We start from the raw sequence: 24,705 nt of genomic DNA, 5'->3' as shown, positions 1-24,705 counted from the left end.
AGAAAATGGCAACCCACTCCAGTACTCTTGCCTAGAAAATCCCATGGACGGAGGAGCCTGGTGTCCATGGGGTCGCAAAGAGTTGGACATGACTGAGCGACTTCGCTTTCACTTTCAAAAACACTCCAGAATGACAACAGTGTTTGTCTTCTGTGAGACCTATGTTTGTGTATTGGAACTATCTGGAATTAAGTGGGACAGTTGGAGGTTCCACAGGGTTGGAAAAAGCATGCACAAAGAGTATCCCTGTTTCAGATGCATTCATTCATTCATAGTTTCCTTATAAAATTTTTACCTTTGCATTATATAATATTCATTATTATTACAGTGAGTAATAAATGAGTAATCCAGTTTTGACTTTTTATTTTGTGCTGTGCTTAGTTGCTCAGTCGTGTCCAACTCTTTGCAACCCCACAGACTGTAGCCGGCCAGGCTCCTCTGTCCATGGGGATTCTCCAGACAAGAATACTGGAGTGGGTTGCCATGCCCTCCTCCAGAAGACCTTCCCCACCAAGGGATCAAACCTAGGTCTCCCACACTGCAGGCAAATTCTTTGCCGTCTGAGCCACCAGAGAAGCCCATGTGCTGAATAGTTTTAGTTTGTGAAATAATTTTTCTATATCAAAATATTGAACTTTATAGTACTGCTTATAAAGTGGAAGTATTTGAAAAACTTGTGTTTTTAAGTGTTCCGAAAGATTTAAAACTACCTATTAATTTATTTTATAATAACCTTTATCAGAAAATAGTGTTAGAACAAATCATAAAAGTATATATACATATACATAAGTGTCATACATGTATACACATGTACATACACGTGTACATTTTAAATTTTAAGCTATTTAAATCACAATGTTTATCACATACTTGTATAAGCACAATTTCAGTTTCTGGTGCTACCTGTAAAATATGTCATATATTTATATGCATAATATAATATATGTATTATGTTTATATATGACATATATAAATGGACAAATTCTTAGAAAAGTATAACTTTCCAAAACTGAACCAGGAAGAAATAGAAAATCTTAACAGACCCATCACAAGCACAGAAATTGAAACTGTAATCAGAAATCTTCCAGTAAGCAAAAACCCAGGACCAGATAGCTTCACAGCTGAATTCCACCAAAAATTTAGGGGAGAGCTAACGCCTATCTTACTCAAACTCTTCCAGAAAACTGCAGAGGAAGGTAAACTTCCACACTCATTCTATGAGGCTACCATCACCCTAATACCAAAATCAGACAAAGATGCCACAAAAAAAGAAAGCTGTAGGCCAGTATCACTGGTGAACATAGATGCAAAAATCCTTAACAAAATTCCAGCAAACAGAATACAACAACATATTAAAAAGATCATACCTCATAACCAAGTGGGCTTTATCCCAGGAATGCAAGGATTTTTTAATATCCGCAAATCAATCATCTGATACACCACATTAACAAATTGAAAGATAAGAACCAAATGGTTATCTCAATAGATGCTGAGAAAGACTTTGACAAAATTCAACATCCATTTATTATAAAAACCCTCCAGAAAGCAGGAATAGAAGGAACATACCTCAACATAATAAAAGCTATATATGACAAACCCACAGCAAACATTATCCTTAATGGCGAAAAAGTGAAAGCATTTCCCCTAAAGTCAGGAACAAGAAAAGCATGCCCCATCTCACCACCACTATTCAACATAGTTTTGGAAGTTTTGGTCACAGCAGTCAGAGCAGAATAAGAAAATAAAGGAATCCAGATTGGAAAAGAAGAATTAAAACTCTCACTGTTTGCAGATGACATGATCCTCTACATAGAAAACACTAAAGACTCCACCAGAAATTTACTAGAGCTAATCAATGAATATAGTAAAGTTGCAGGATATAAAATTAACACACAGAAATCCCTTGCATTCCTATACACTAACAATGAGAAAACAGAGAGAGAAATTAAGGGAACAATTCCATTCACCATTGCAATGAAAAGAATAAAATACTTAGGAATAAATCTACCTAAAGAAACAAAAGACCTATATATAGAAAACTATGAACCACTGATGAAAGAAATCAAAGAGGACACAAACAGATGTAGAAATACACCGTCTTCATGGATTGGAAGAATCAATATAGTAAAAATTAGTATACTACCCACAGCAATCTGTAGATTCAATGCAATCCATATAAAGCTACGAACAGTATCTTTCACAGAACTAGAACAAATAATTTCACAATTTGAATGGAAATACAAAAAGCCTTGAATAGCTAAAGAAATCTTGAGAAAGAAGAATGGAACTGGAGGAATCAACCTGCCTGACTTCAGGCTATACTACAAAGCTACAGTCTTCAACACAGTATGGTACTGGCACAAAGACAGAAATATAAATCAATGGAACAAAATAGAAAGCCCAGAGATAAATCCACACACCTATTAACACCTTATCTTTGACAAAGGAGGAAAGAATATACAATGGAGAAAAGACAATCTCTGTAGTGCTGGTAAAACTGGTCAACCACTTGTAAAAGAATGAAACTAGAACACTTTTTAACACCATACACAAAAATAAACTCAAAATGGATTAAAGATCTAAATGTAAGACCAGAAACTATAAACTCCTAGAGGAAATCATAGGCAGAACACTCTGTGACATAAATCACAGCAGGATCCTCTATTACCCACCTCCCAGAGTAATGGAAATAAAAACAAAAAGGAAAAAAAAGGCTATGGTTTTTCCAGTAGTCATGTATGGATGTTAGAGTTGGACTATAAAGAAAGCTGAGTGCTGAAGAATTGGTGCTTTTGAACTGAGGTGTTGGAGAAGACTCTTTAGAGTCCCTTGGACTGCAAGGAGCTCCAACCAGTCCATCCTAAAGGAGATCAGTCCTGGGTGTTCATTGGAAGGACTGATGCTGAAGCTGAAACTCCAATACTTTGGCCACCTGATGCGAAGAGCTGACTCATTGGAAAAGACCCTGATGCTGGGAAAGATTGAGGGCAGGAGGAGAAGGGGACGACAGAGGATGAGATGGTTGGATGGTATCACCAACTCAATGAACATGGGTTTGGGTGGACTCCGGGAGTTGGTGATGGACAGGGAGGTCTGGCGTGCTGTGGTTCATGGGTTCTCAAAGAGTCAGACACGACTGAGTGACTGAACTGAACTGAACTGGACTGATAATTATGGTATACACAGATATTTACATATATAGACTTAGTATTTACTTGTATATATTTAATGTATTGTTTTTATGTATATATATATGTATGTATATATCTGGCAAGAGTTTTGCTTGGTTAATAGATTAATATATATTATATATACATTTATATATACACATATGTATCTGTATGATAAAAAATCCATAGTTTCTCATTTTAAAGATCTTACTATAGGGATATGGAAAAGTATATCTTAACAGATGACAGACTGATTGAATTTATCCATTCATGGTATAATTTTTTTAAGTCAATTATTGATGAAGTCAAAAAGGTAAATCTAAATAGTAATAGAATATTAATTTTAGAAGAAGTCTGAAAATTATTATTTATTCCTATCTTCTTCCCAATAAAACAGTTTTTAGTCTTTGCTTGATGCTCTTAGTTTGTACGTTTCTCAGTAGTTTTCACCACTTTCTTTTTATTTTGTTTAAAGTTTACATTGATTCATGTATTTAGTTGAAATTTTCTGTTTTGAAGTATACACCATTTATCTTATATGCTTATCTGGGAAATCTCAGAGACAGTCTAATCTCTTTTCTGTAGTTCAGATCTTCAAATAGTATAAGAAAACTTTATTAATACTTTTCCCCATTAGTTTATTAATGGCTTTTATTTCTCATAATTTTGCATGTATAAGTTACACAGACATTATACTGTTTTAGGTTGCCTTTCTGAGTGCATTCCCTATTGTCAGAGTTCTTATCATCAACTATTACTACAGCTAGGCCAGAAGGGCCAAGAAGAGAAGCTTTTTTTTCCTAATTTAATTGGAGGGTAATTACAATATTGTGATGCTTTTTGCCATACATGAACATGAATTGGCTGTAGGAATACATGTGTACCTTCTCTCCTGAGCCCCCCTCCCACTTCCCTTCCCACCTTATCCCTCCAAGTTGTCAGAGTACCAGCTTTGGGTTCCCTGCATCATACATCAAACTCCCATTGGCTATCTTTTTTACATATGATAATGTACACGTTTCAGTACTGTTCTCTCAAATTGTCCCACCTTATCCTTCTCCCATTGTGAGAGAAGATTTTACTAGATCTCTGTGACATGTCTAGCCCTGGGAGGGAGGCTGTCTCATAGAAGTATTCTTAGAGGAACAGAGATACTGCCAACAGTTGGTTAGTGGAGAGGGAGCTAGGAAAAGAAATACCGTGACCTCTTTTTCCTTTACTCTCTAATCTTTGGCCAGCACTTTCAGCTACTCAAATTAAAACACAGAAGCCTGGGAGCCAATGTAATGTCATCTGTAGAGACTGGCTTCTCAGGCTAGAGCGTAGGCTAAGAGTACTAGAGAGTAAGTAATATGGTAGAGATGATGAAAATTGGATGAGAGTACGTGAGGCATTCTCCATTTCTGCTCTTTCACAGGGTTCCTGGGCATTTATTGCTTATTTATTTTTCCATGTAAACTTTAGGTTAAACCAGCTCATTTTGTGTTTGCTATTTTATTAGGGCATCAAATTGAAAAGCAAACTGAAGGATGAATCTTTATAATCTCAGTTTTTCTGTCCAGAATATGCAATGCCATACCATTTGTTTCAATACCTTTGTGTCCTTATCAGATGTTTTGTTCCTCGTGTCAGTTTTGACATTTCTTCTTAAATTTACTCATAGTTATTACATGGTTTTTATTATTATTTTAAATGGAATCTTTCCCATATAGTTTACAACTGATTTTCCTTTTATTGCTTTTATAGTTTTTGTTGTGCTGTTTTCTTTTATGTGCTGTGATTTGGTGGGTAAAGTGTCCAACAAAGTTATTTTGTTTTTACTGTGAATTATACTTTATTCTTTTTTTCTGTATGATTATTTTTTCCTTGAGTTCTAATTTCTCTGAAATTAATGCTATTACTGCTACTCTTTTTTGTTTATATTTATATGATAACAAAGTACATAATTGTTTTAATACAATGGTACACGTTAATACAGAAAAGTACAAAGAAAATAGGGGGAAGATCATGCTGAAATGCAATCTTGGAGAAATAATAGCCAGTAAAATTTTATTAGAATAATTCTGTGTTTTTTTCAATACATATTTATAGATTGAAGAGTAGGCAAACAGGTATTTAGATAAAAGGGACTATAATTGAGCATTTTTATTTGTAAGTAATAACTTTAGTTTTTTATAATATAATGGAATGGGTAAATAAGACACTGATGTTAAATGGAGAGAATTATTAAATCTCAGGTAATTTTTTCTTCTATATAAGAACCACTAGCCAACTTTCTAAAGTTAAGAAAGAAATGGCATGAGAAAACTTTGGAAGGTGATGTAATTTAAAAAAAAAAAACTACATTTCATTTTTAGTTGGTTTTGACATCATGCTATGTATACGTAATACATACATTCAGCCATTTTAACTCCTAATTTTGTGTCTCAAGATGTATAACATTCATCTCCGTGCCTACAGATACTTAGGTTTAGGTTTTTATACTGCTTCAGTGCACATCAGTAAACTTTCCTACTCCTCTGTGTTTATTCCTGACTCAGTGTTGATTCATCTTAAAGGTCCATTTTTACCAAAACCTTCTCTGTTGCTCGAGCATGCTTTCTCCCCCATTAACATCGGATTTAGCCGTGTGACTGATTTTGGCCTGTGGAATGAGTGAAAATGACACATGTCATATCCTGGCAAGTGTCTTAGAGAGTCATTGCTTGAATTATCGTTGTTTTCTGCTCTCTGCCGTTAAGAGTGGCCTATTACTAATGATGCCTACCAGTTCCTGTTTGGGTTTTAGGAGAGGAGAGATTCTGCATGTGTGCACTCAGTCATGTCTGCCTCTTTGCAGTTCCATGGACTGTAGCCTGCCAGGCTCCTCTGTCCATGGAATTTTCCAGGCTAGAACACTGGAGTGGGTTGCCATTTCCTTTTCCAGGGGATCTTACCAACTCTCAAATCAAACCTGTGTGTCTTGCATCTCCTCCATTAGCAGGCAGATTCTTTACCACTGGCACCACCTGGGAAGGCCTAGGATAGGAGACAGGCACATGTAATGTGAAGAAGCAAATTTTAATTTGCGTAACAGTGAGGTTTTTTAAACTGCAAAATACTCTATTGGCGCTGTCTGAAACCCTTTGTCAGTCTTTGCTATCAAATCTGATGTCTACAGGAGCATTTTTTCATAATTTATCCTGTGGCTCCTTCAGTCCCTTAGCTTCACTGTAAATCAGCAACACAATATTTTTAATCAACATTCTTCCTGAGATGGGAAGAAGTGTCGTTAGTTCTCAGCATGCTTTCAGCTCAAACCACTTCTTTTATTTTCTTTAGTCTGTGTCTGGAGGAACTTCTCAAGTTTGAACCTACCAATTAGTTTTATTTTCTATAGTTTTAGGTTTCCAAATAACTTCTCTCCTATGTATTTTTTTTCTCCTTATGTATTTTACTGCTATTTGATATCATTCTTTCTTAGCAATCCTTCTTTGTGTTATCATTTTCATTTCATCCATTCAACAACTATCTTATCCCATGTATCCTGGAATACAGAGACTGTGAAGATTAAGTACTCGCTCCTTACTTGAGGGATTCAATTCCATGGCAGAGTTAGTGAGAGAAGAATAATCTAAGGGTCTTTTCCCTTCCTCCCTTGTTTTATATTTTCTCAAGGTATTGTGCCATTATTGATTCTCTTCTTTCCCTTTCACCATTTTTGGATTACTATTTTCTGCAGATCTCAGTTTTTTGAATAGTACAGAAAAGTGCTATAGTCTGAATGTTTATGTCCACCCAATATTTGTATGTTGAAGTTCTAATGCCTAATATGATGGCATTAGGAGGCGGGTCTTCAGGGAAGTGCTTTGGTAATGAGTGTGGAACCCTCACAAAAGGATAGTGCTCTTTTGAAAAAGACCTCCCAGAGCCTTCTTTGCCTTCCACCACTAGATGTGAGGATGTAACAAGTCTACGACCTAGAAGAGAGCCCTCAGTTGACTATAGTGGCAGTCTGATGTCTGACTTCCAGCCTGCCCAATTATGAGAAATAACTTTCTGATATTTGCAAACTACCCAGTCTGTGTTGTTCTGTTAACATCAAAAGGACTAAGGCAGATGGTTTATCTACATGTGTGGGTTTAGGGGTTGCTGTTGTATCTGGAGAGCATTAATATTCTAAACCTCTAAAAAAGCAGAGCTCTGGAATTCTTTGGCAGTCCCGTGGTTAGGACTTGGCCTTTTTAGCTGTGGCCCGAGTTCATTCCCTAGTCAGGGAACTAAATTCTACAAGCCCCATAGTGCAGCAAAATAAATAAATAAAATAGACTAAAAAAAAAAACCACAGCTCATTTCTCCCATATTAATAGTCATCCATATTGAACAAGTGTCTGCATGTCTTTTATGTTTCTTCTTTCTTTTAAGATTTGTCTTACATGAATGAATCACCAGTTTGGGGTTATAAGTAAAGAAAAGTTTCCATTAAAAATAGTCTCCACACGTGTACCCCAATGTTCATTGCAGCACTGTTTATAATAGCCAGGACTTGGAAGCAACCTAGGTGCCCATCAGCAGACAAATGGATAAGAAAGCTGTGGTACATATACACAATGGAATATTACTCAGCCATTGAAAAGAATTCATTTGAATCAGTTCTAATGAGGTGGATGAAACTGGAGCCCATTATACAGAGTGAAGTAAGCCAGAAAGAAAAACACCAATACAGTATACTAACGCATATATGTGGAATTTAGAAAGATGGTAATGATAACCCTATATGCAAGACAGAAAAAGAGACACAGATGTACAGAACAGACTTTTGGACTCTATGGGAGAAAGCAAGGGTGGAATGATCTGAGAGAACAGCATCGAAACATATATTATCAAGGGTGAAACAGATCGCCAGTCCAGGTTGGATGCATGAGACAAATGCTCGGGACTGGTGCACTGGGATTATCCAGAGAGAGGGATGGGATGGGGAGGGAGGTGGGAGGGGGGTTCAGGATGGGGAACACATGTAAATCCATGGCTGCTTCATGTCAATGTATGGCAAAAACCACTACAATATTGTAAACTAATTAGCCTCCAACTAATAAAAATAATTGGGGGAAAAAATGGTCTCCAAAATATGCACTGTGATATATATTTATATAATATTTATATTTATATTTTTATATGAAATATCTCTATAAATATTTTTCTCTTCAAGTTTATTTTACAAAACATGTTCCAGTTTTATATGTGGTGGATTCACCACCACAGAAATCTGGAACCCTGTATCCAGAGGTATGGTTTTCTTGGACCCTTATGCCATGAATACTATCCCTCCAGTTCATTTGTCCTTCTACTTACCAAGTTCACCCTGGGTGGGGTGGAAGAACTGATTACATCTTGTATTGCTCCCCTTCCTTCTGACGTTTTTGTCTCATCATTTCCTTCAGGCTCATTTAGAGGAGTCACAGGAATCCCAGCTTAGGCCCCTGAAGTTGCAAACTAGTTGTGCTTTAAGAAATTTTTGTTTGAAAACTGAATTTACCTTTGGGATTGTTCTTAATACATTTAAGATTCTGTATAATATAAAATGAATGTTGAGTTACCCTATCAGATTTTTGGCATCAGTGTGTATCAATTCTTAGAGCTGAAGTGTAACTTAATTTCAGTAAGAAGGTGGTACTATGTCTGTATATTGAGGACTTTATTATGATCAAGCTATGAAAGAAAATTGAGAAGTATTTGGCTTTGAAAGTCATAGTGCCTCTATCAATACTTTCTAGGTATATGTGATAAATAGTAAATACTTTATATGTTACTTCTCTTAGTAACATGCTTGCCTGCAGTAAAATTGGAGGCTGATCTGTAACTTTAGATGAACACAGTTATTTAGCTGAGACGACTTTTACTCATGCTTCTCTCTATTGCTTGCTTTGCACAGGAAGGAGTTGCAGGAGCTACAGAATCTTTACAAACAGAACAGTGCACATACAGCACAGCAAGCCGAGCTGATCCAGCAGCTTCAGGTTCTGAACATGGACACACAGAAAGTCCTGAGGAACCAGGAGGATGTTCACACAGCCGAAAGTATATCGTATCAAAAAGTATGCTTTTATTCTGTCATAAAAATGTAAATTTATGTGCATGAACTTATAAAAATATATAGAATTCAAATTTTTGCACATTTCAATATTTCTTTATTACTCCCTTTTATTTGCTTCTTCAAAATTAAAAATGAAATATGGTTCAATTTGGTAATATTTAAAAGGATGTGAGTTTTCTTTATGGCTGTTGAAGCTGAAGCATTTAAAATACATATGCAAATTTATTCTGTAGAATATTGTTTTTATAAATTGGAGTTTTGATATTCTACTGTGAAACATACTAGGACTGCAGCCTGTAGACCAGGAAGGATTTGGGGAATGGAATTAATTCATCAAGTACGATTCTAGTTTATGACCTAAAGCAGTCTTTCATTACAGAATTTGTGCGTTATTTTATTGGCAAATCTGCACAAACACAAATGGGTATGCTGATGAGGTCTTCAGGATCAATATTTGCCAAGGATTTTTCTCTCTTTATTTTGTGTGTTTCCTTTAAGTAGTCATTTTACTTTATAGTTGTTTAAGGAGCCCCTCAAGAAGTCTTACCCAGCTGAACAGGTATGCTGACTGATTCAGCAGCAATAATTATAGCTAGTAATTAAAAATGCTTTTATTGAAGTTTTGTTTAGTATACATGTTTATAGAAATGACTTAGTTTCTACATAGAGCAACCCTCTGAGATTGATGTTATTTCCTCTCAATAGTTGAGGCAGCCAAGGTTTAGAGAGGTTAAGCAGTATAATCTATGTTACTTGCGAACTTTTTTCTATTTAAACTTACTTTTTTCCAGAAAATGCACTGTGAAAATTGAGTATCAATAATTAATATGAAATGAAACTATTAAGTAAACCTTAAACTTATGATGCTTCAAAACAGTGATTTTTTGACTAAATTCTGTGTTCGCTTCAAGTTTCCTTCAGGAGGTGGATGGTACCACACATTAGGTAGTGCCCATCCTCTTTGCTTTGAATAGAATAATTTTGTCCTTTTGTTTTATATGGTGGGATTGCCCATTGTGTTTTGGTTTCTAAACCAGACTCCTTTGCTAGATTGACTTGAAAAATTAGACATTATTAGTTAACTTCAATTTTTTCTCTTTTTCACTGTGTATGAATTTAACACAAACATTACTCTCTCTTCATTTTCGATTGAAAGCCCCCAACTCATTGCAGTTTGTGTTAAAATGTATCTTTAGAGTTGCTTGTTGTTAAAGTTCATAATCCTTTTCTCTAATGTGTAAATACTTTTGGTGTTTCTCCTCTCAGCAAGAGAGAACTTAGTAAGGTGGAAGAAAAAGGCAGTATTTCTTTTGCTATTTACTTTTTTCAATCTTTTGTTCTAAGAGTCCTTGTTCAGTCTTAACTTAAAATTTAAGATAGATTGTTTCAGCCTTAATTCTACTTATTGGTTGATTTTCCTTAGCAGCCTTTGCAGAAAGCAGTCATTTTTTAAATAATAACCTACCTGAGAATTTTTATAGATTCAGTATCATTTCACATAACTGAATACTTAAACATTTTTATTTAAAGTGATTATTACCATAATAATACATGCTTGTGATAAATTTTACAAAAATACAAAGGTGTGTAAAAAAAAATAAAGTTCTTTGTCCTTCTGCCTGAAGCCCTTGCCCCAGACTTTACTGCTCTTAATATTTGAGAGTGTATCCTAGAGTTCCTGTGGAAGAACAGATACCAATCAAACCATTTGATATTTTAAATGTTAATTTGCCCTATTTACTGTTGTTAAACTTGTTTTCAAATAATATGCTTTGGGTCTATTTCCATGGTGGTATGTATAGCGCCTGCTCTCCTCCTCCTCCTCTCCATGCTCCAGTAGGTGCGTGTAAGTACGCTGTGGATTTACCAGCATTTAACTTGATTGCTAAGGTCTCCGTCTTCAAGTTTTTGTTATTATATACGTCCCTGCAGAAAGAGGTGTTCCCCATTTCTTTGACAGCATCAGTTTTTCCCTACTGGATCATTTATAACTGTATAAAATAACTATATATATACAACTGTATATACACACACACGTACACATACTGTTATGTTTCTATCTGCATGGAAGACAGAGCAATTAATCAACAGCAAAAAACCTTTGCTGACCTTACTATATTCCTTTCCTTCTCTTCCTTTCGCTCCTTTTCCAGCAGTATTCCTTGAAAGAGTTATCTTGTCTCAAAATTCTCTTCTTCCATTCTCTTTTGAACTTATTCCAATCAAGTCTTTGCCACTTTCACTTCACTAGAATTCCTTTTCTCAGAATCATTTGTGTCTCCCACACTGCTAAATTCAGTTGGCTTCTGGCAGTCTTCATCTTGCCTCACTTACCAGCAACATTGTCACAGTTTATAACTCTGTCCTTTGAGACACTTTTTTTTTCTCCTGCCTGACAACAGATCACTGTTGTGTGGTTTTGTTCCTTCAATGTCTAACTGTTCCTTTTCTGTTTCTTTCTAGTCTTCCCTATTCACCCTGTCCTTCAAATATTAAAATGTTCCAAGTAAAATCTTAGGATCCTTTTTCCCCTCCTGTTTAAATTCATAACCAAGGTGATTTTATCTACTCACCTAGGCTTTCAAAATCACACTGCTCTATGCTGATGACTACTAGTTTTGATTGCCTACTCTGGATTTCTTCCGTGAACTCCAGGAAAGAGTATATCTAATTGCCTGCTTATCATCTTTTAACTCGATGCCTAATAGGCATCTCAAACTTCACATGTTTAAAACTAAACTATTGTCTGCTCTGCCTTCAAAGCATGTCTGGGATCCTACTACTTCCCTCTATTCCTGCCATGACCACTAACTTGTATTTCCTGAATGATTGTAATAGTTTTCTACTTTGTTTCTTTGCTCCTGACCTTATACACTTTGAGTTCATTCTCAACATAAATGCCAGAATGTCCTTGCTGAAACTTGGTAAGTCAAATATCAAGTCAGTCCTCTCTTAAACTCTATCTATTGGTTTCCTGTCTGATTGAAAGTAAAATCCGAGTTCTCACTACACCCTGTGAGATGCTACATGATCTGGCTCTGTGTTAATCTCTGTGATCCCCTCTTTACTTTCTCTTCTTAATCTCTCTACTTTGACCACGTTTAACTTTGTTTTTTCGCCTGAACATACCAGGTATTCTTCACCTTCAAGGTCTTTGTATGTGGTTCCATTGCCTGAAATCTCTTCCCCCAGTTATCTGCATAGATGACCTGTTTACTGTCTTTTTTCTTAACCTCTCATAGCTTAAATCTATTTGATAACAGACATTAAATAGGAAGTGTAGTAATGATACATGTTCTAATAGTAGTAGGAAGAATGGGAACATACCTGGGGTAGGTTATTAGTTTAGGGATCCAAAAGGACTCTCCTTGATGAAGTGATATCAGTGATGTTTATTCTGAGAAGATAAGACATCAATGAGACAGATTTCTCATAACTCCTTTGTGTGAACTATGGCCAAAGCCAAAAATTTCCTAGTGAGTCAGTGCTTTTAAATTTGGAGAGGTAGAGCTTCTACACTCCTATTTGGGGGGGGGGGGTATGTGTCATAACCTGAACTTTGATCTGACATACTTTTGAAACCACATATACCTTCCCCCCAGGATTATGATTGTCCTCTCCAAGAATCATTATCTATAATAATGAGAGATGTGATGCAAATATGTTTTGTTTATGAATAGCATGGAGGCAAATATATTATTTAAGCTGAGGTATGAATGTAAGTCACCTCCAGCAACAGTATATTAATAACAGTTAACATTTATTGAACTTACAGTGTATCAGCCACTGGGAAAAGGGTTTTTGCCTCACTGTTTAAGCCCCACACCCACCCTATGTGGTATATTACTATAGGTATCCTTTTTTAAAGAAATAGATCTAGTAACTGAGTCTTAGAGTATTGTCTAAAGTCAAACAGCTACCAGGGGCAGAACTCAAATCTAGCTAGTTTTGAGTTCAGAACTCACAATGTTAAACTGTATTGTAAAGCCTATAGAATATTCAGTTATACATAGAATAATGTGGTTTTGTCCTTAAAGCATCTGTAATAGATTTTATAAGCTTGCATTATTCATTCTACTAAAAATTCTTTCAGTGATTAATATCTTTTAATGTTGGAGAATTTGTCTTGATATCTAAGTTAAATGTTATTCAAAAAAATTCCATTGCATTCTTTTTAATGAAAGGGGAGCCTAGCCTATTACCATCCTCTGTAAAAAGAGCCCTTACCATTATTCTTTAGCAAGTGTTTCTCCTGAGTGTACAAATTTAATTTTCTCCACTTTGCTACAGCATTGCAGCTTTAAACTTTTGGACCTGCAGATTTTTTTTTATTAGACTTGGTCCCCCCACCCCGAAAATATTTCAGCTATGGAGTTAAGGATTTATAAATTTGGGAATGATCACATTATTTTATTTATCATGAATAAACAGTATGCTACTTTTCAGACTTCCAGTGTTCATTTACATCAAACTTTCATTCTGATCCTAGAACATTTTACTTAATACTTGTCTTTATTTCTTTTCCACATGTAGTTTTCTAGATTTTTTTCAATAAATTTGAGTAATCAAGTAGTTCATACAACAATGAAAGGAAATTGTTTACTTACAAATTGAGATTTGTAAATATGTTTTCACATAAATTAATTGGACCTAGCTGTAAGACTCAGGTGAGTTGAATTCAAAAAAATACTACATTAATATTTTATCTCCAGTTTCTCCTAAGTTTACTTCTTTAAGAGTTGTGTCTTCTTAAATTTCTGTTTCTAATGGAGCTTCGCTGTTTCCTCTGTTCTCTTAATTCTCCTTTCTGTCTTTTACCCCTCTCATTTCCCTTCCTTTTTTCTCACTTATTAAGGTGATTTATATCATAGTATTTATTTTATTATCTGAGAAAACAATTGCCTTCAGTGATAGGATAAATGGAATGTGAAAGGGAGACAAAAGTTAGAAGAGAAAAGAAAAAAATTTTTGAGCCCAGGGAAAAGGTTTTTCACGAGGTCTCCATAACAAATCGTTAGTCTTATACACAGAATTACCTGACACATAATTTGGGGGCTTCCCTAGAAGAGCATACCCATCAAGAGAAATAAAAATAAGCTAGTATGTTTTCTTCTTTTGAGCATGCTGTAACCCTTTATATAAGTTTTAATAGTTTTCCTGCCTTTGCATGTCATCTATATATATATGTGTGTGTGTGTGTGTGTGTGTGTGTGATTTAAATATAGATGAAAATTGTATCAGCATTTTCATCTTCTTGATTATCTAACATGTTTGGAGGTACTAAGTATGTATTTTATCAGTTTTTATTCTGTTTAATGATAATTACATGACACGAGTAATGAGCTAATATCAGTCCAGGAAAATAAAGAGTTAGGTTATATACACTTTTAGATTAAACTGCATGTTAAATCAGATTCTTTTCTTCTCATTTTGTGCTATAAACAGATATAGTTTTCACTTGTAAAATTTACTGTCTCAGTAAGAATAGCAAATAGTATACTTACTCAATAATGTGGAAACTATTTTTGAAATTTGATCATTGGGTCCCAAAGCTTATACATTTCCAAAATTTTTAAGGTAAATAATATATCATCTTGTTCCTCAACATTAATAAAAATATGAGAGGATGAGTACTTCAGTCTAAGCCCCTGAAAATTAAAGGGCTTGGGGTGTGGGGTGCTATCTCTGGAGGCAACTTGCTTTATGTCCTCTGGTGATCCTGTTAATGTTTTTTCACTTTAACTTCTTCAACAAAAAAGAATATGAAGAACAGTAAGTGCAGTAAATTGTTATGTATTATAATGATTGATACTTCTAAAGTACATATGGGAATCTATGATTAAATATTTATAGGCCAGAAACTTCCCAAAGATTCTGATCTATTCCAGCTTTTTGGACTATTAGAGGAAAGTATTATAGAGAAAAGTGTGTCTCTGGAAACTTCTGAAAGTGATTGTGATTGCTAATAGAGAAAAAGGATGCCTATCAGGATTCCAAAACCTATGCGGATGAATGCATTTTTTTGTGTTAGCTAATTTACTCACTTGAGAACAGTTTTTTGACTCACTCTGCTGTTATTAATGGTTTGAGAGTAAGATGGTGTCTAACAATGGGACCAAAACATCCTAAACCTTGCCTTTCTGCAGGATCTCCTAGAGAAACAAACATTCTGTCATCCTGAGGCTTTGTTGCCAAAAACGCTTTAGAAATAAAAATAGCCTCCTTGAAGGCTTTTCTGGCCACGTTTACTGGTGGTCTGGAGAGTAGAATTAAAAATGGCTGTCTACTCAAACTCCAGAGCTGAGTCATCTTTTTGCTGTTAAACAAGTGAAGTGCCATCAAGAAAACGGCAAGTAGGAGATGTGTATTTTGAGTAAGAATTAGGGAATAATAGAGTTTGTCCCAATTCATGGAGTAAGGCTGGTCTAGATCATCTGTTTCAGGTTCTTAAAAGTTTTTTTTTTTTTTTTCCTTTCTTCACCTGCTGCTTGGAAGGATGGATATTTTCAGAGAATGTAGAGCTTGCCTTTGTGTCTAGAGTAACCCACCCAGTCATATGAGATCAAACCAGGGCAGCTTCTGAATAGGAAGTACAACTGTGTAAATTTAATGGCTGAGAGAGCCAAATAGCAAACACAAGAGGAGAGCTGTTAGTCTTCAATTTTGTGGAAGCAAGAAAGGAGAGAAGAGACAAGAGACATGAAGATAGAGCTTTTTCCCATGAAGGAATAGGCCTAGGAGCCTTACATCTGTGAAGGAATGTCCTAAGTCATGAACGCAAGAGCAGAGTACGCCACATTTACAATTGGCAAGTAAATTGGTCCTCCTTTCTGATGACATACCATCAGTATGCCTGCACCTTGGGCAATGGGATGGAAACTGTTGCCAATCCTAACTGATGTTGCTGAGATTCTTAAATATTTGAAATCTGTAGATTCTTATTTACTGAGATATAATTTGAAAACTGTATGTTTTAAAGTAATATTATGTCCTGTTATTTTCCTCCAAAAAGTTGTGCTGATTAGGTAAAAACTGGTTAGTATTGGTAAAGCATAGAAATAAAAGGGAAAGGGGTTAAATAATCTTTAACTGAATAAGTGACTCTCTATGCTATTGGGCATTCATCCTAGCTTCAGTTCTTTCTGGTCAACTTAATTCTTGTCTTTAGATTTTGCTTTTTTCTTTTCTACCCTGAACTCAATCATGGAAGCAGCAACACAGCACAGGTAGGTCACAGTAAGGCCCAATCTAATCCCTCCATCATTCCACAAAGCTGTCAGGTTCCTACTCTTTCTTCCCTTCTAGAATATCAGGTGGTATCAATTGTGGAAAGGACATTGGACATATTCCCTGGTATAAAGGTAATTGGGAGTGAAAGTACAAATTTCTATCCTGCAATACTTTGTAAATCATAAAGACAACCCTTTCTTTATAAAAATTATTTTAGACTGACTGTAATGTGAAATGGGTTGTTTAAAGTATTTTTATTGATATAGAGGTATAATCTTTACAGAAAATAAAAAGTATATTGAACTAATTGTATATCAGAAGAGTGATTTAGAGGGTCTTATTTTTATGACAAAGTATATATCTGAAGAAAAGCATTTAAAGAAAGATTTCACAAATTTTTCTTTTAAACTTAAAAAAGTAAACTATTGCATACAAACAAAATATTCTGCCGACTTTTCTGTAGTTAAATTTCTTCACATGAAGCAAGGCCAACTAGTCTAAGATTCTCCCTGTCTTCAACTGGATAAGCAAACCTAAAAACCTATTGTATTAACATAATTTTGAAATTCTGTCTTTGGGGGTTTTGCTTTTGTTATAACCTCATTGACTCACTGTTAGCCCTATTTTTTTATTTTAAAGCAGATATAATTTTTGGGTCACATTCCCAGTGTCATCAACAAATATGTGTATATGTGTGTGTATATATATATATACACACACACAGATTTTGAAAAAGTCAGAATCAGCTACTACAAATTGAATTGTATATCATTAAATCACAATTATAAGTTAGGATTTTCATCACCAAGTAAGTTCGTATGTATTGGAGGAATACCATGGTTTACCATGTATGACTCTTTGCCACCAGGTATATACCTTATACTGTCTCACAGTCTTAAGAAACCCTCAATATAAATTTATTTAATTCATGTTGCCTTGAATTAAAAAATTTTAAAACTATCTGTCATCACTTTGGAACACTGATTCTATTTTTATCACTCTGATCAAGGTCTTCAGTGATTTCCTATTTTCTACAGGAACAAATCCATCTTCCTTAATCTGGCATTCAAGAGTCTTTGCATTCCATCTACAATCTCATTGGCTGGCTTTGTCTCCTACTATTCCTTCTACTGCTCCTCCTCTACTTTAGCAGTAGATGCTAGTTTTACTAAATGGGAATATATCAGTCAACTTTAATGAACTCTCAATGAAAGTTTGTTTTTTTTCTTTCAAATGTATATTTTGAGTCCAGTTAGGCTAATATAACTTATGTTCCTTTTCTGTTCCTTCCTACCACTGGACATAATTTTTTTTTTTTTAGCATTTATTCTATCTTTAAAATGACTTGTTTTCTCTCAGTTTCTGTGATATCATTACGGCTCAGTTCAATTGCATTCTTTGTCATGAAGATTAATATAGCTAGATTAAAATGTTTACATGCCTATATTACAACTGGCTAGTAAAATATACTGTCTTTTTAACATCAGTTGGAATTTAATATTGGCATGTGGGTATATCATTTGGTTTCCCATTTGTTTATACATTGCTTTTCCTCTTAGACTATTAACTTGAGGGCAAGGAGTATGTTGTATATAGACATGTATGAATATGTTTGTATATATATAGATGTATTTATTGATTATTTATAAATTTGGATTTTTTTTAAAAACAGCTTTACAATGAATTACATATTTGTTTTGAAACCACAAAATCAAGTGAAGCTATGCTCCGACAAAGTGTTGTTACTCTTCAGGATCAGCTATTTCAAAAAGAGCAAGAAAATGCTAAATTAAAAGAAAAGCTTCAGCAATCACAAGAAGCACTCTATCCTTTATCTCGAGAATGTGATTCAGACCGCTCAGAACAGGTGAGAGACATTTTCTAAAAATGTTTTTTCAGTATAATATCATATTAAAGTATTTACTACAATTGACTGAAACACAAAAGTTAAATAAATTTGCATATGTTAGAATATATGTGGCAGATTTACATTGTGCTTTTATCGTACACTGTAGAAATGAGTATTTTATACGGTGTGGATTCATGTAGAAATACAGGGTGTATCTGGTAGAGTTATTGGGTTGAAACATTTGGCTGATATATGATAATGAAAAGGAAATTAATAGGTCATGCCCATTTGGATACTTTTTATTCAATGAGGTAAGGGAATAAAAATCCAGAAGTCTCATAGAAGTACTTGCCATAATTCCTGGTGTGTGGTGAGTGAGTGAGTACTGTGAAAGTTGCTCAGTTGTGTCCAACTCTTTGCAACCCCATAGACTATACAGTCCATGGAATTCTGCAGGCCAGAATACTGGAGTGGGTAGCCTTTCCCTTCTCCAGAGGATCTTCCCAGTGAGTTAATACCATTTAATCTCAATTCTGTCAGTACCTTGATATATGATTTTGGGCAGATCAGTTGACTTTTCTACCTATTTCCTGTCCAATGAAGTGAGGTAGTACAAATGTACAGATAAATAAGCAGGTTTAGGATTCAAATTAACCTGGGATCAAATTGTAGCTCTGCCTGTGAGCTTTGTGAACTTGAACACATTTCTTAACCCTTTTAGCCAAAGTGTTTTTGCAGATAAAATATTGATATTAATGCTTTGTCATAGAGTTTTGTGAGGATTAATGAGAAAATGCATGTCAAACACAGAGCTTGTCATATAGAAAATATCCAGAAGTACCTCTTTCAGATAATTTTCAAGGTAACTTTCAGCTCTAAATACGTATTATTAAAAAATCTTACTCCTGTTAGTTTATTTAATGCACTTGGCATTTCTTTAATTTTAGAATTTAAAGAAATTAACACAATTATATAATTGGAAGCTTTAAAGTTTATTGGTGATCCTTTAACAATAGTTTTTCAACCCAGCATATTTTGTCTAGCTAACAAGCCGTTTTTTAAATTTGTATTGTATTATATTTTATTTTTCGGACATCAGGTGCACAGAATTCGATCAGTCATAAAATTTGTATCATGACACAGTATTATGTTACATGAGGTTTATTTATTTTAATTTATTAAATTTATCTAATTGTCACTTTTTTTATTACCCTTGGTCCCACCAACTAATCCAAGGGTAGGAAATTACTGATAGCTTATATCTACTTGTATCCTTCACGCTTTACTGGTACCCTGATTCTCTCACCAGAGGTAACTACTGAACTATTTATCATTTTGATTATTTTTTATAAAGTTTTATTCCATGAAATTTTATGAGGAAGTAGAATATGGCTCTTTTGCCATTTATAAAAATGTATTAAATTGTGCTGTTTATTGGGTTTTGGCAATTTTTACTTATCACTGTATTAAGATTCATCTATGATGCTTAGTATAACTGTCCATTTATTTTTACTTCTATAAAATACTTTCTGTGATTATATCATAACTACTTAGCCATTCATTTGTAGATGAGTATTAGGGTTATTTCCAGTTTTTTGCTATTATGAATAATGCTTCAGTTGACATTTTTGTACATGATTCTTAGCATACACGTGCAGAATTTTTGTGAAATAAATATCTCAGAATATAAATTCTAGGTTTAGGGTATGAAAATGTTACTTTCACAAAATACCGGTCACTTATTTTTCAAAGTGTTTTTCATCCATTTTACTTGTACCAATAATGTATTTGGTTGATTTTCATCCTCACCACTTGGTATTGTCAGAAATAGTTTGTTGACAGCTGCTGAATTCGTATAAAATAATATTATTTTTATCATTATATATTTATCACTGATAAAGTGTATTTTTGTGATTACTAGCCAAGTGAGTGCCCTCTTCTGCAAAGTGTCTATTTCTGTCCTTTATTCATTCTTCTATTGGGTTTTTTTCTTACTGATTTTTAAATACTCTTTTAATGTTTTTGATATTAATCTCTACTAGGTTAAATGTGTGGCAACTGTCTTCTCTTAGTGTGTACCTTGTCTTTTAATTTTAACATGTCATACATGAATAGAAATTCTTAATTTTAATTTAGAAAAAGTAATATTTTATTGTTAGTGCTCATTTAAGAAATCCTTTCCTACTCCAAATACGGAAATATTTGTATCTCTGTTTTCTTCAAAAAGTTTTAAAGCTTTGCTTATGTCATTTAATTTATAGATCATTTGGAATTGTGTTTCATGTATAGTTTAAGGTAAGGATGCATTTTATTTATTTATTTTTCCCCATGTAATAGTGGATCAACCCACCGGATGATCCCCTATTTTCCTGTGTAGTGTTGGGCTACCTCTATCATATATCCTATATTTTTTTTAATTTCATTGTATATTTTATTTTATTTTATTTAGACTTTCTTTCTAGACTGTTTTCTCTGTATTCTTAGACAATGCTACATCATCTTAATTAGCATAACTTCATAGTAAGTCTTTATATTTGATAGATCTACTTTCTTACTATTCTTTCAAGTGTCTTGGCCATGTTGGCACTTAGCACTTAAATATATCTTTAAGGTTAATTTATAGTTTCGTGAAAACACTGCTGAGATTTTTTGTAAACAGTTTTATTTAAGGGTAATATACAAATAGTAAAGTACAAACCTTTAGTGTATAACTCAATGACATTTCACAAATTGAACACATCCACATAATACTATTCAGATCAAGAAATAGAACATTACCAATATTCAATAAACCTCCATAATGTTCATAAAAAGTAGCAACCCCTACAGCATAACCACTGTTTTTACTGCTATCATCATTGATCTAGTTTTGCTTATTTTTGAAACTTAATAGTATTTCACCTTTAAACACTCTATATGCTATGGGTTTTTTGTAAATATCCTTTATCACATTAGGAAGTTCCTGTCTTTCATGGTTTGATGGAAGCTTTTCATGAACAGGTATTGATTGTATAGAGTGCATCTTTTTTTTAAAATTAATTTGTTTTTTATTGAAGGATAATTGCTTTACAGAATTTTGCTGTTTTCTGTCAAACCTCAACATGAATCAGCCATAGGTATACATATTTCCCCTCCCTTTCGAATCTCCCTCCCATCTCCCTCCCCATCCCAGCCCTCTAGGTTGATATAGAGCCCCTGTTTGAGTTTCCTGAGCCACACAGCAAATTCCTGTTGGCTACCTATTTTACATATGGTAATGTAAGTTTCCATGTTACTCTTTCTATACATCTCACCCTCCCCTCCCCCACTTCCCCATGTCCATAAGTCTATTCTGTATGTCTGTTTCTCCATTGTTGCCCTATAAATAAATTCATCAGTACCATTTTTCTAGATTGCATATATATGTGTTAGAGTACAGTATTTATCTTTCTCTTTCTGACTCACTTTACTCTGTATAATAGGTTCTAGGTTCATCCACCTCATTAGAACTGACTCAAATGCGTTCCTTTTTATGGCTGAGTAATATCCCATTGTGTATATGTACCACAGCTTCTTTATCCATTCATCTGTCCATGGACATCTAGGTTGCTTTCATGTTCTAGCTGTAGTAAATAGTGCTGCAGTGAACAATAGAATACATGTGTTACAGTGCATCTTTACAGTGATGCTAAGGCTTTTCTTATGTATTCTGTTAGGTGGTTAATTACACTTATTGTTTTTCAATTATTAATTCAGTTTTGTACTTTTGAAATAAACCCAACTTCATTGTAATGTTTTATTATTTTCATATTGCCGGATTCAATTTGCTAATATTTTTGTTAGGATTCTTGCATCTGTATTTATGAGGGATATTGGGCTTTTCCTTTCTTGAATGTTTCATGTTAGATTTTGATATTAAGGTGATGCTGGTGTCCTAATGTGAATTACAAAGTGTTCTCTTTTTCACTTTACTAGAAGAGTTTGTATAAGACTATTTCTTTCTTATTAAATACTGAATGCTTTCCTTCTTACATAAGGAACAAGTCAATTATATTCAACATTACACTGGAGATTCTAACTAGTACAATAAGGCAAGAAACAAATAAAATCATACTAATTAGAAATAAGGAAGTAAAACTCTTTTTATTCACAGAACCTGAGCATCCGTATAGAAAGCCTACTGAGTCTATGATGAAGCTCCTAGAAATAGTAAGTAAATTTAGCAGTGTTCCAAGATATAACATCAATTTACAAAACTCAATTATATATCTAAATATTAGAGACATATAATTAGAAATTGAAATTTAAGAAGACCGTTTATAATAACATCAAAGCCTGTGTAACAATTAAGGATGAATTTGACAAAATGTGCCCCAGACCTGTACAGTGAAAAGTACAAAAATACCAGAGTGAAATTATAAGACATATATAAGTGGACAGCTATCAGTTCTCCCCCAAATTGATCTATTATGTAATCACAATAAAAATTCCAGGAGGCTGTATATTCTAGATAAGTACAACCCAAGAATAGAATTTATGAGGAAATGCAAAGGAACTAAAAGAACAAAATCAAGTATAATAAAAAATAAAGTTGGACTTATACTACCCAATTTTGAGACAAGCTAAAAAATCAAGATGGTAGGTGTGGTGTTCACATGAAGATTGACAAAATAACTGATAGAACAGAGTCCAGAAAATACCCACTAATATATGTCTCTATACCTCATGAAATGTAGTGTAAGTCACTTTGTTCTTTTTAAAGAATGCTCTGTATATCCTTGCTCTTAGTATTAGCTTGTCAGTTTTACAAACAAATGTTCAGTGAAATGTTTCTAGTTTCCCTTGTGATTTTCTCTTTGCCCCTTTAGTTATTAGGAGATATATTTTTTACTTTTGAAATAATGTGTTTTTCTCCTTGTATATCTTATTTTTATTCACTTCAAATATACTTCTATTATGGTCAGAGATAGTACTCTATAGTATTATTGTATTTGGAAATTTATTGAGAATTGTTGTATGTACCAGCATATAGTTTTGATGAACATGCTGTTGATACCTGAAAATAATACATGATTTGCAGCTATTGGCTTGAGTTTCCCTTAAATATCAGTATTAATTATGTCATTGTGGTTGGTAGTGTTCAGATCTTATGTACTTAGTGATTTTTATCCTTAGGTTTTAAATCAGCTTTTCTGTCAGTTGCTGAGAGAAAATCTTACAGTATGATTGTTTTTCTCTTTAATTTTGTCAACATTTGCTTCATGTATTTTGAAGCTGTTTTACTAGGGGCATACGTATTTACAATTGTCATGTCTTTCGAATTAATTAAGCCCTTTGCTATTGTAAAATGTTACTTTTAACTATAATAATACTCTGTTGACTTGAAATCAAATTTTATGATGTTAATTTAATCAATCAGTCTCTTTAATGGTTACATTTTCCATGGTAGTATATCTTTTCCCATGGACAGAGTCTGCAGTCCATGGGGTCACAGAGTCAGACAGGACTGAGCCATTTCACTTTCACTTTATACCTTTTCCCATTCTGTAAATTTCCATCCATAGGTGTCTTAATATTTAAAGTTTACATAGTTAGATCCTGTTTCTATTCATTCTAGCAATTTCCTGTTCATCGCAATGTTAATGCATTGAAATTTAATATGATTGTTTATATGGTTGTGTTTAGGTGTACCATCTACCATTTGTATCCCATTTGTCCTGTTTGTTGGTTCCTCTGTTCCTATTTCCTTCCTATTTTTCTGGGTTAATTGATTGTTTATATATATTTTTAAAAGTAGTTTTAAAATGTCACTTTTCTGTATTCTGGACTCCAGTGTTTCTGACAATGAAACTGGGAATTTCTTCCCTTGTTACCAACAGTTAAATGTTATGTGTCAGTTTTGTCTGGATTTTTTCCCCCTCAATAGTTAACCTTTGGTATTAAGCATTTTAACTCTGTTGTTCCCAAGTATGATTTTCATTGTGGTCATCCTTCTTGCAATTTGATGAACTTCTTGATTTCTGTAAATAATACATTTTTTTTTTTACTGAACTGGGGAAACTTTTGACATTATTTTGTCAAACATTTTTATGACCTCTCTCTTTTCCTTTTGAATATTCCCATTTTACTTATGTAAGACTTTTCAACATTACCCCAAAGACTGATGAGTCTCTCTTCATTTTTTAAAATCTTCCAATCTTTGTTCTTTAGTTAATTTATATTAATATTTATTTAAGTTAACTACATTTCTGTTATCTCCAATTTTTCTATAGGTCTTTTCTGTGAATTATTCTATAAATACTGTACATATCAGTTCTAGAATTTTCATTTGATTCATTACTATATTATATATGTGTCTGTGAAGTTTTCCTATTTAATCTTACAAGCACACTTTTTTTTCTTTT

General features: G+C 33.9%; 1 protein-coding gene across 2 annotated transcripts in view; it reads left to right on the top strand.

Moving 5' to 3' along the window:
• The window catches only part of CNTLN (centlein), a 319,886-nt gene that overhangs the window by 123,748 nt on the left and 171,433 nt on the right, over positions 1 to 24,705 (top strand). For both annotated transcript variants that reach the window (XM_043890767.1, XM_043890768.1), the window contains 2 exons: positions 9,082 to 9,244; positions 18,146 to 18,340. In XM_043890767.1, the coding sequence (XP_043746702.1) occupies positions 9,082 to 9,244; positions 18,146 to 18,340 (358 nt within the window). The remainder of the gene's footprint in view (positions 1 to 9,081; positions 9,245 to 18,145; positions 18,341 to 24,705) is intronic.

The sequence above is a fragment of the Cervus elaphus genome, chromosome 29, assembly GCF_910594005.1.
Source record: "Cervus elaphus chromosome 29, mCerEla1.1, whole genome shotgun sequence".
Lineage (NCBI taxonomy): Eukaryota > Metazoa > Chordata > Mammalia > Artiodactyla > Cervidae > Cervus > Cervus elaphus.
Note: the sequence above shows the minus strand (reverse complement) of the source record. Positions and strands in the feature narration are given on the sequence as shown.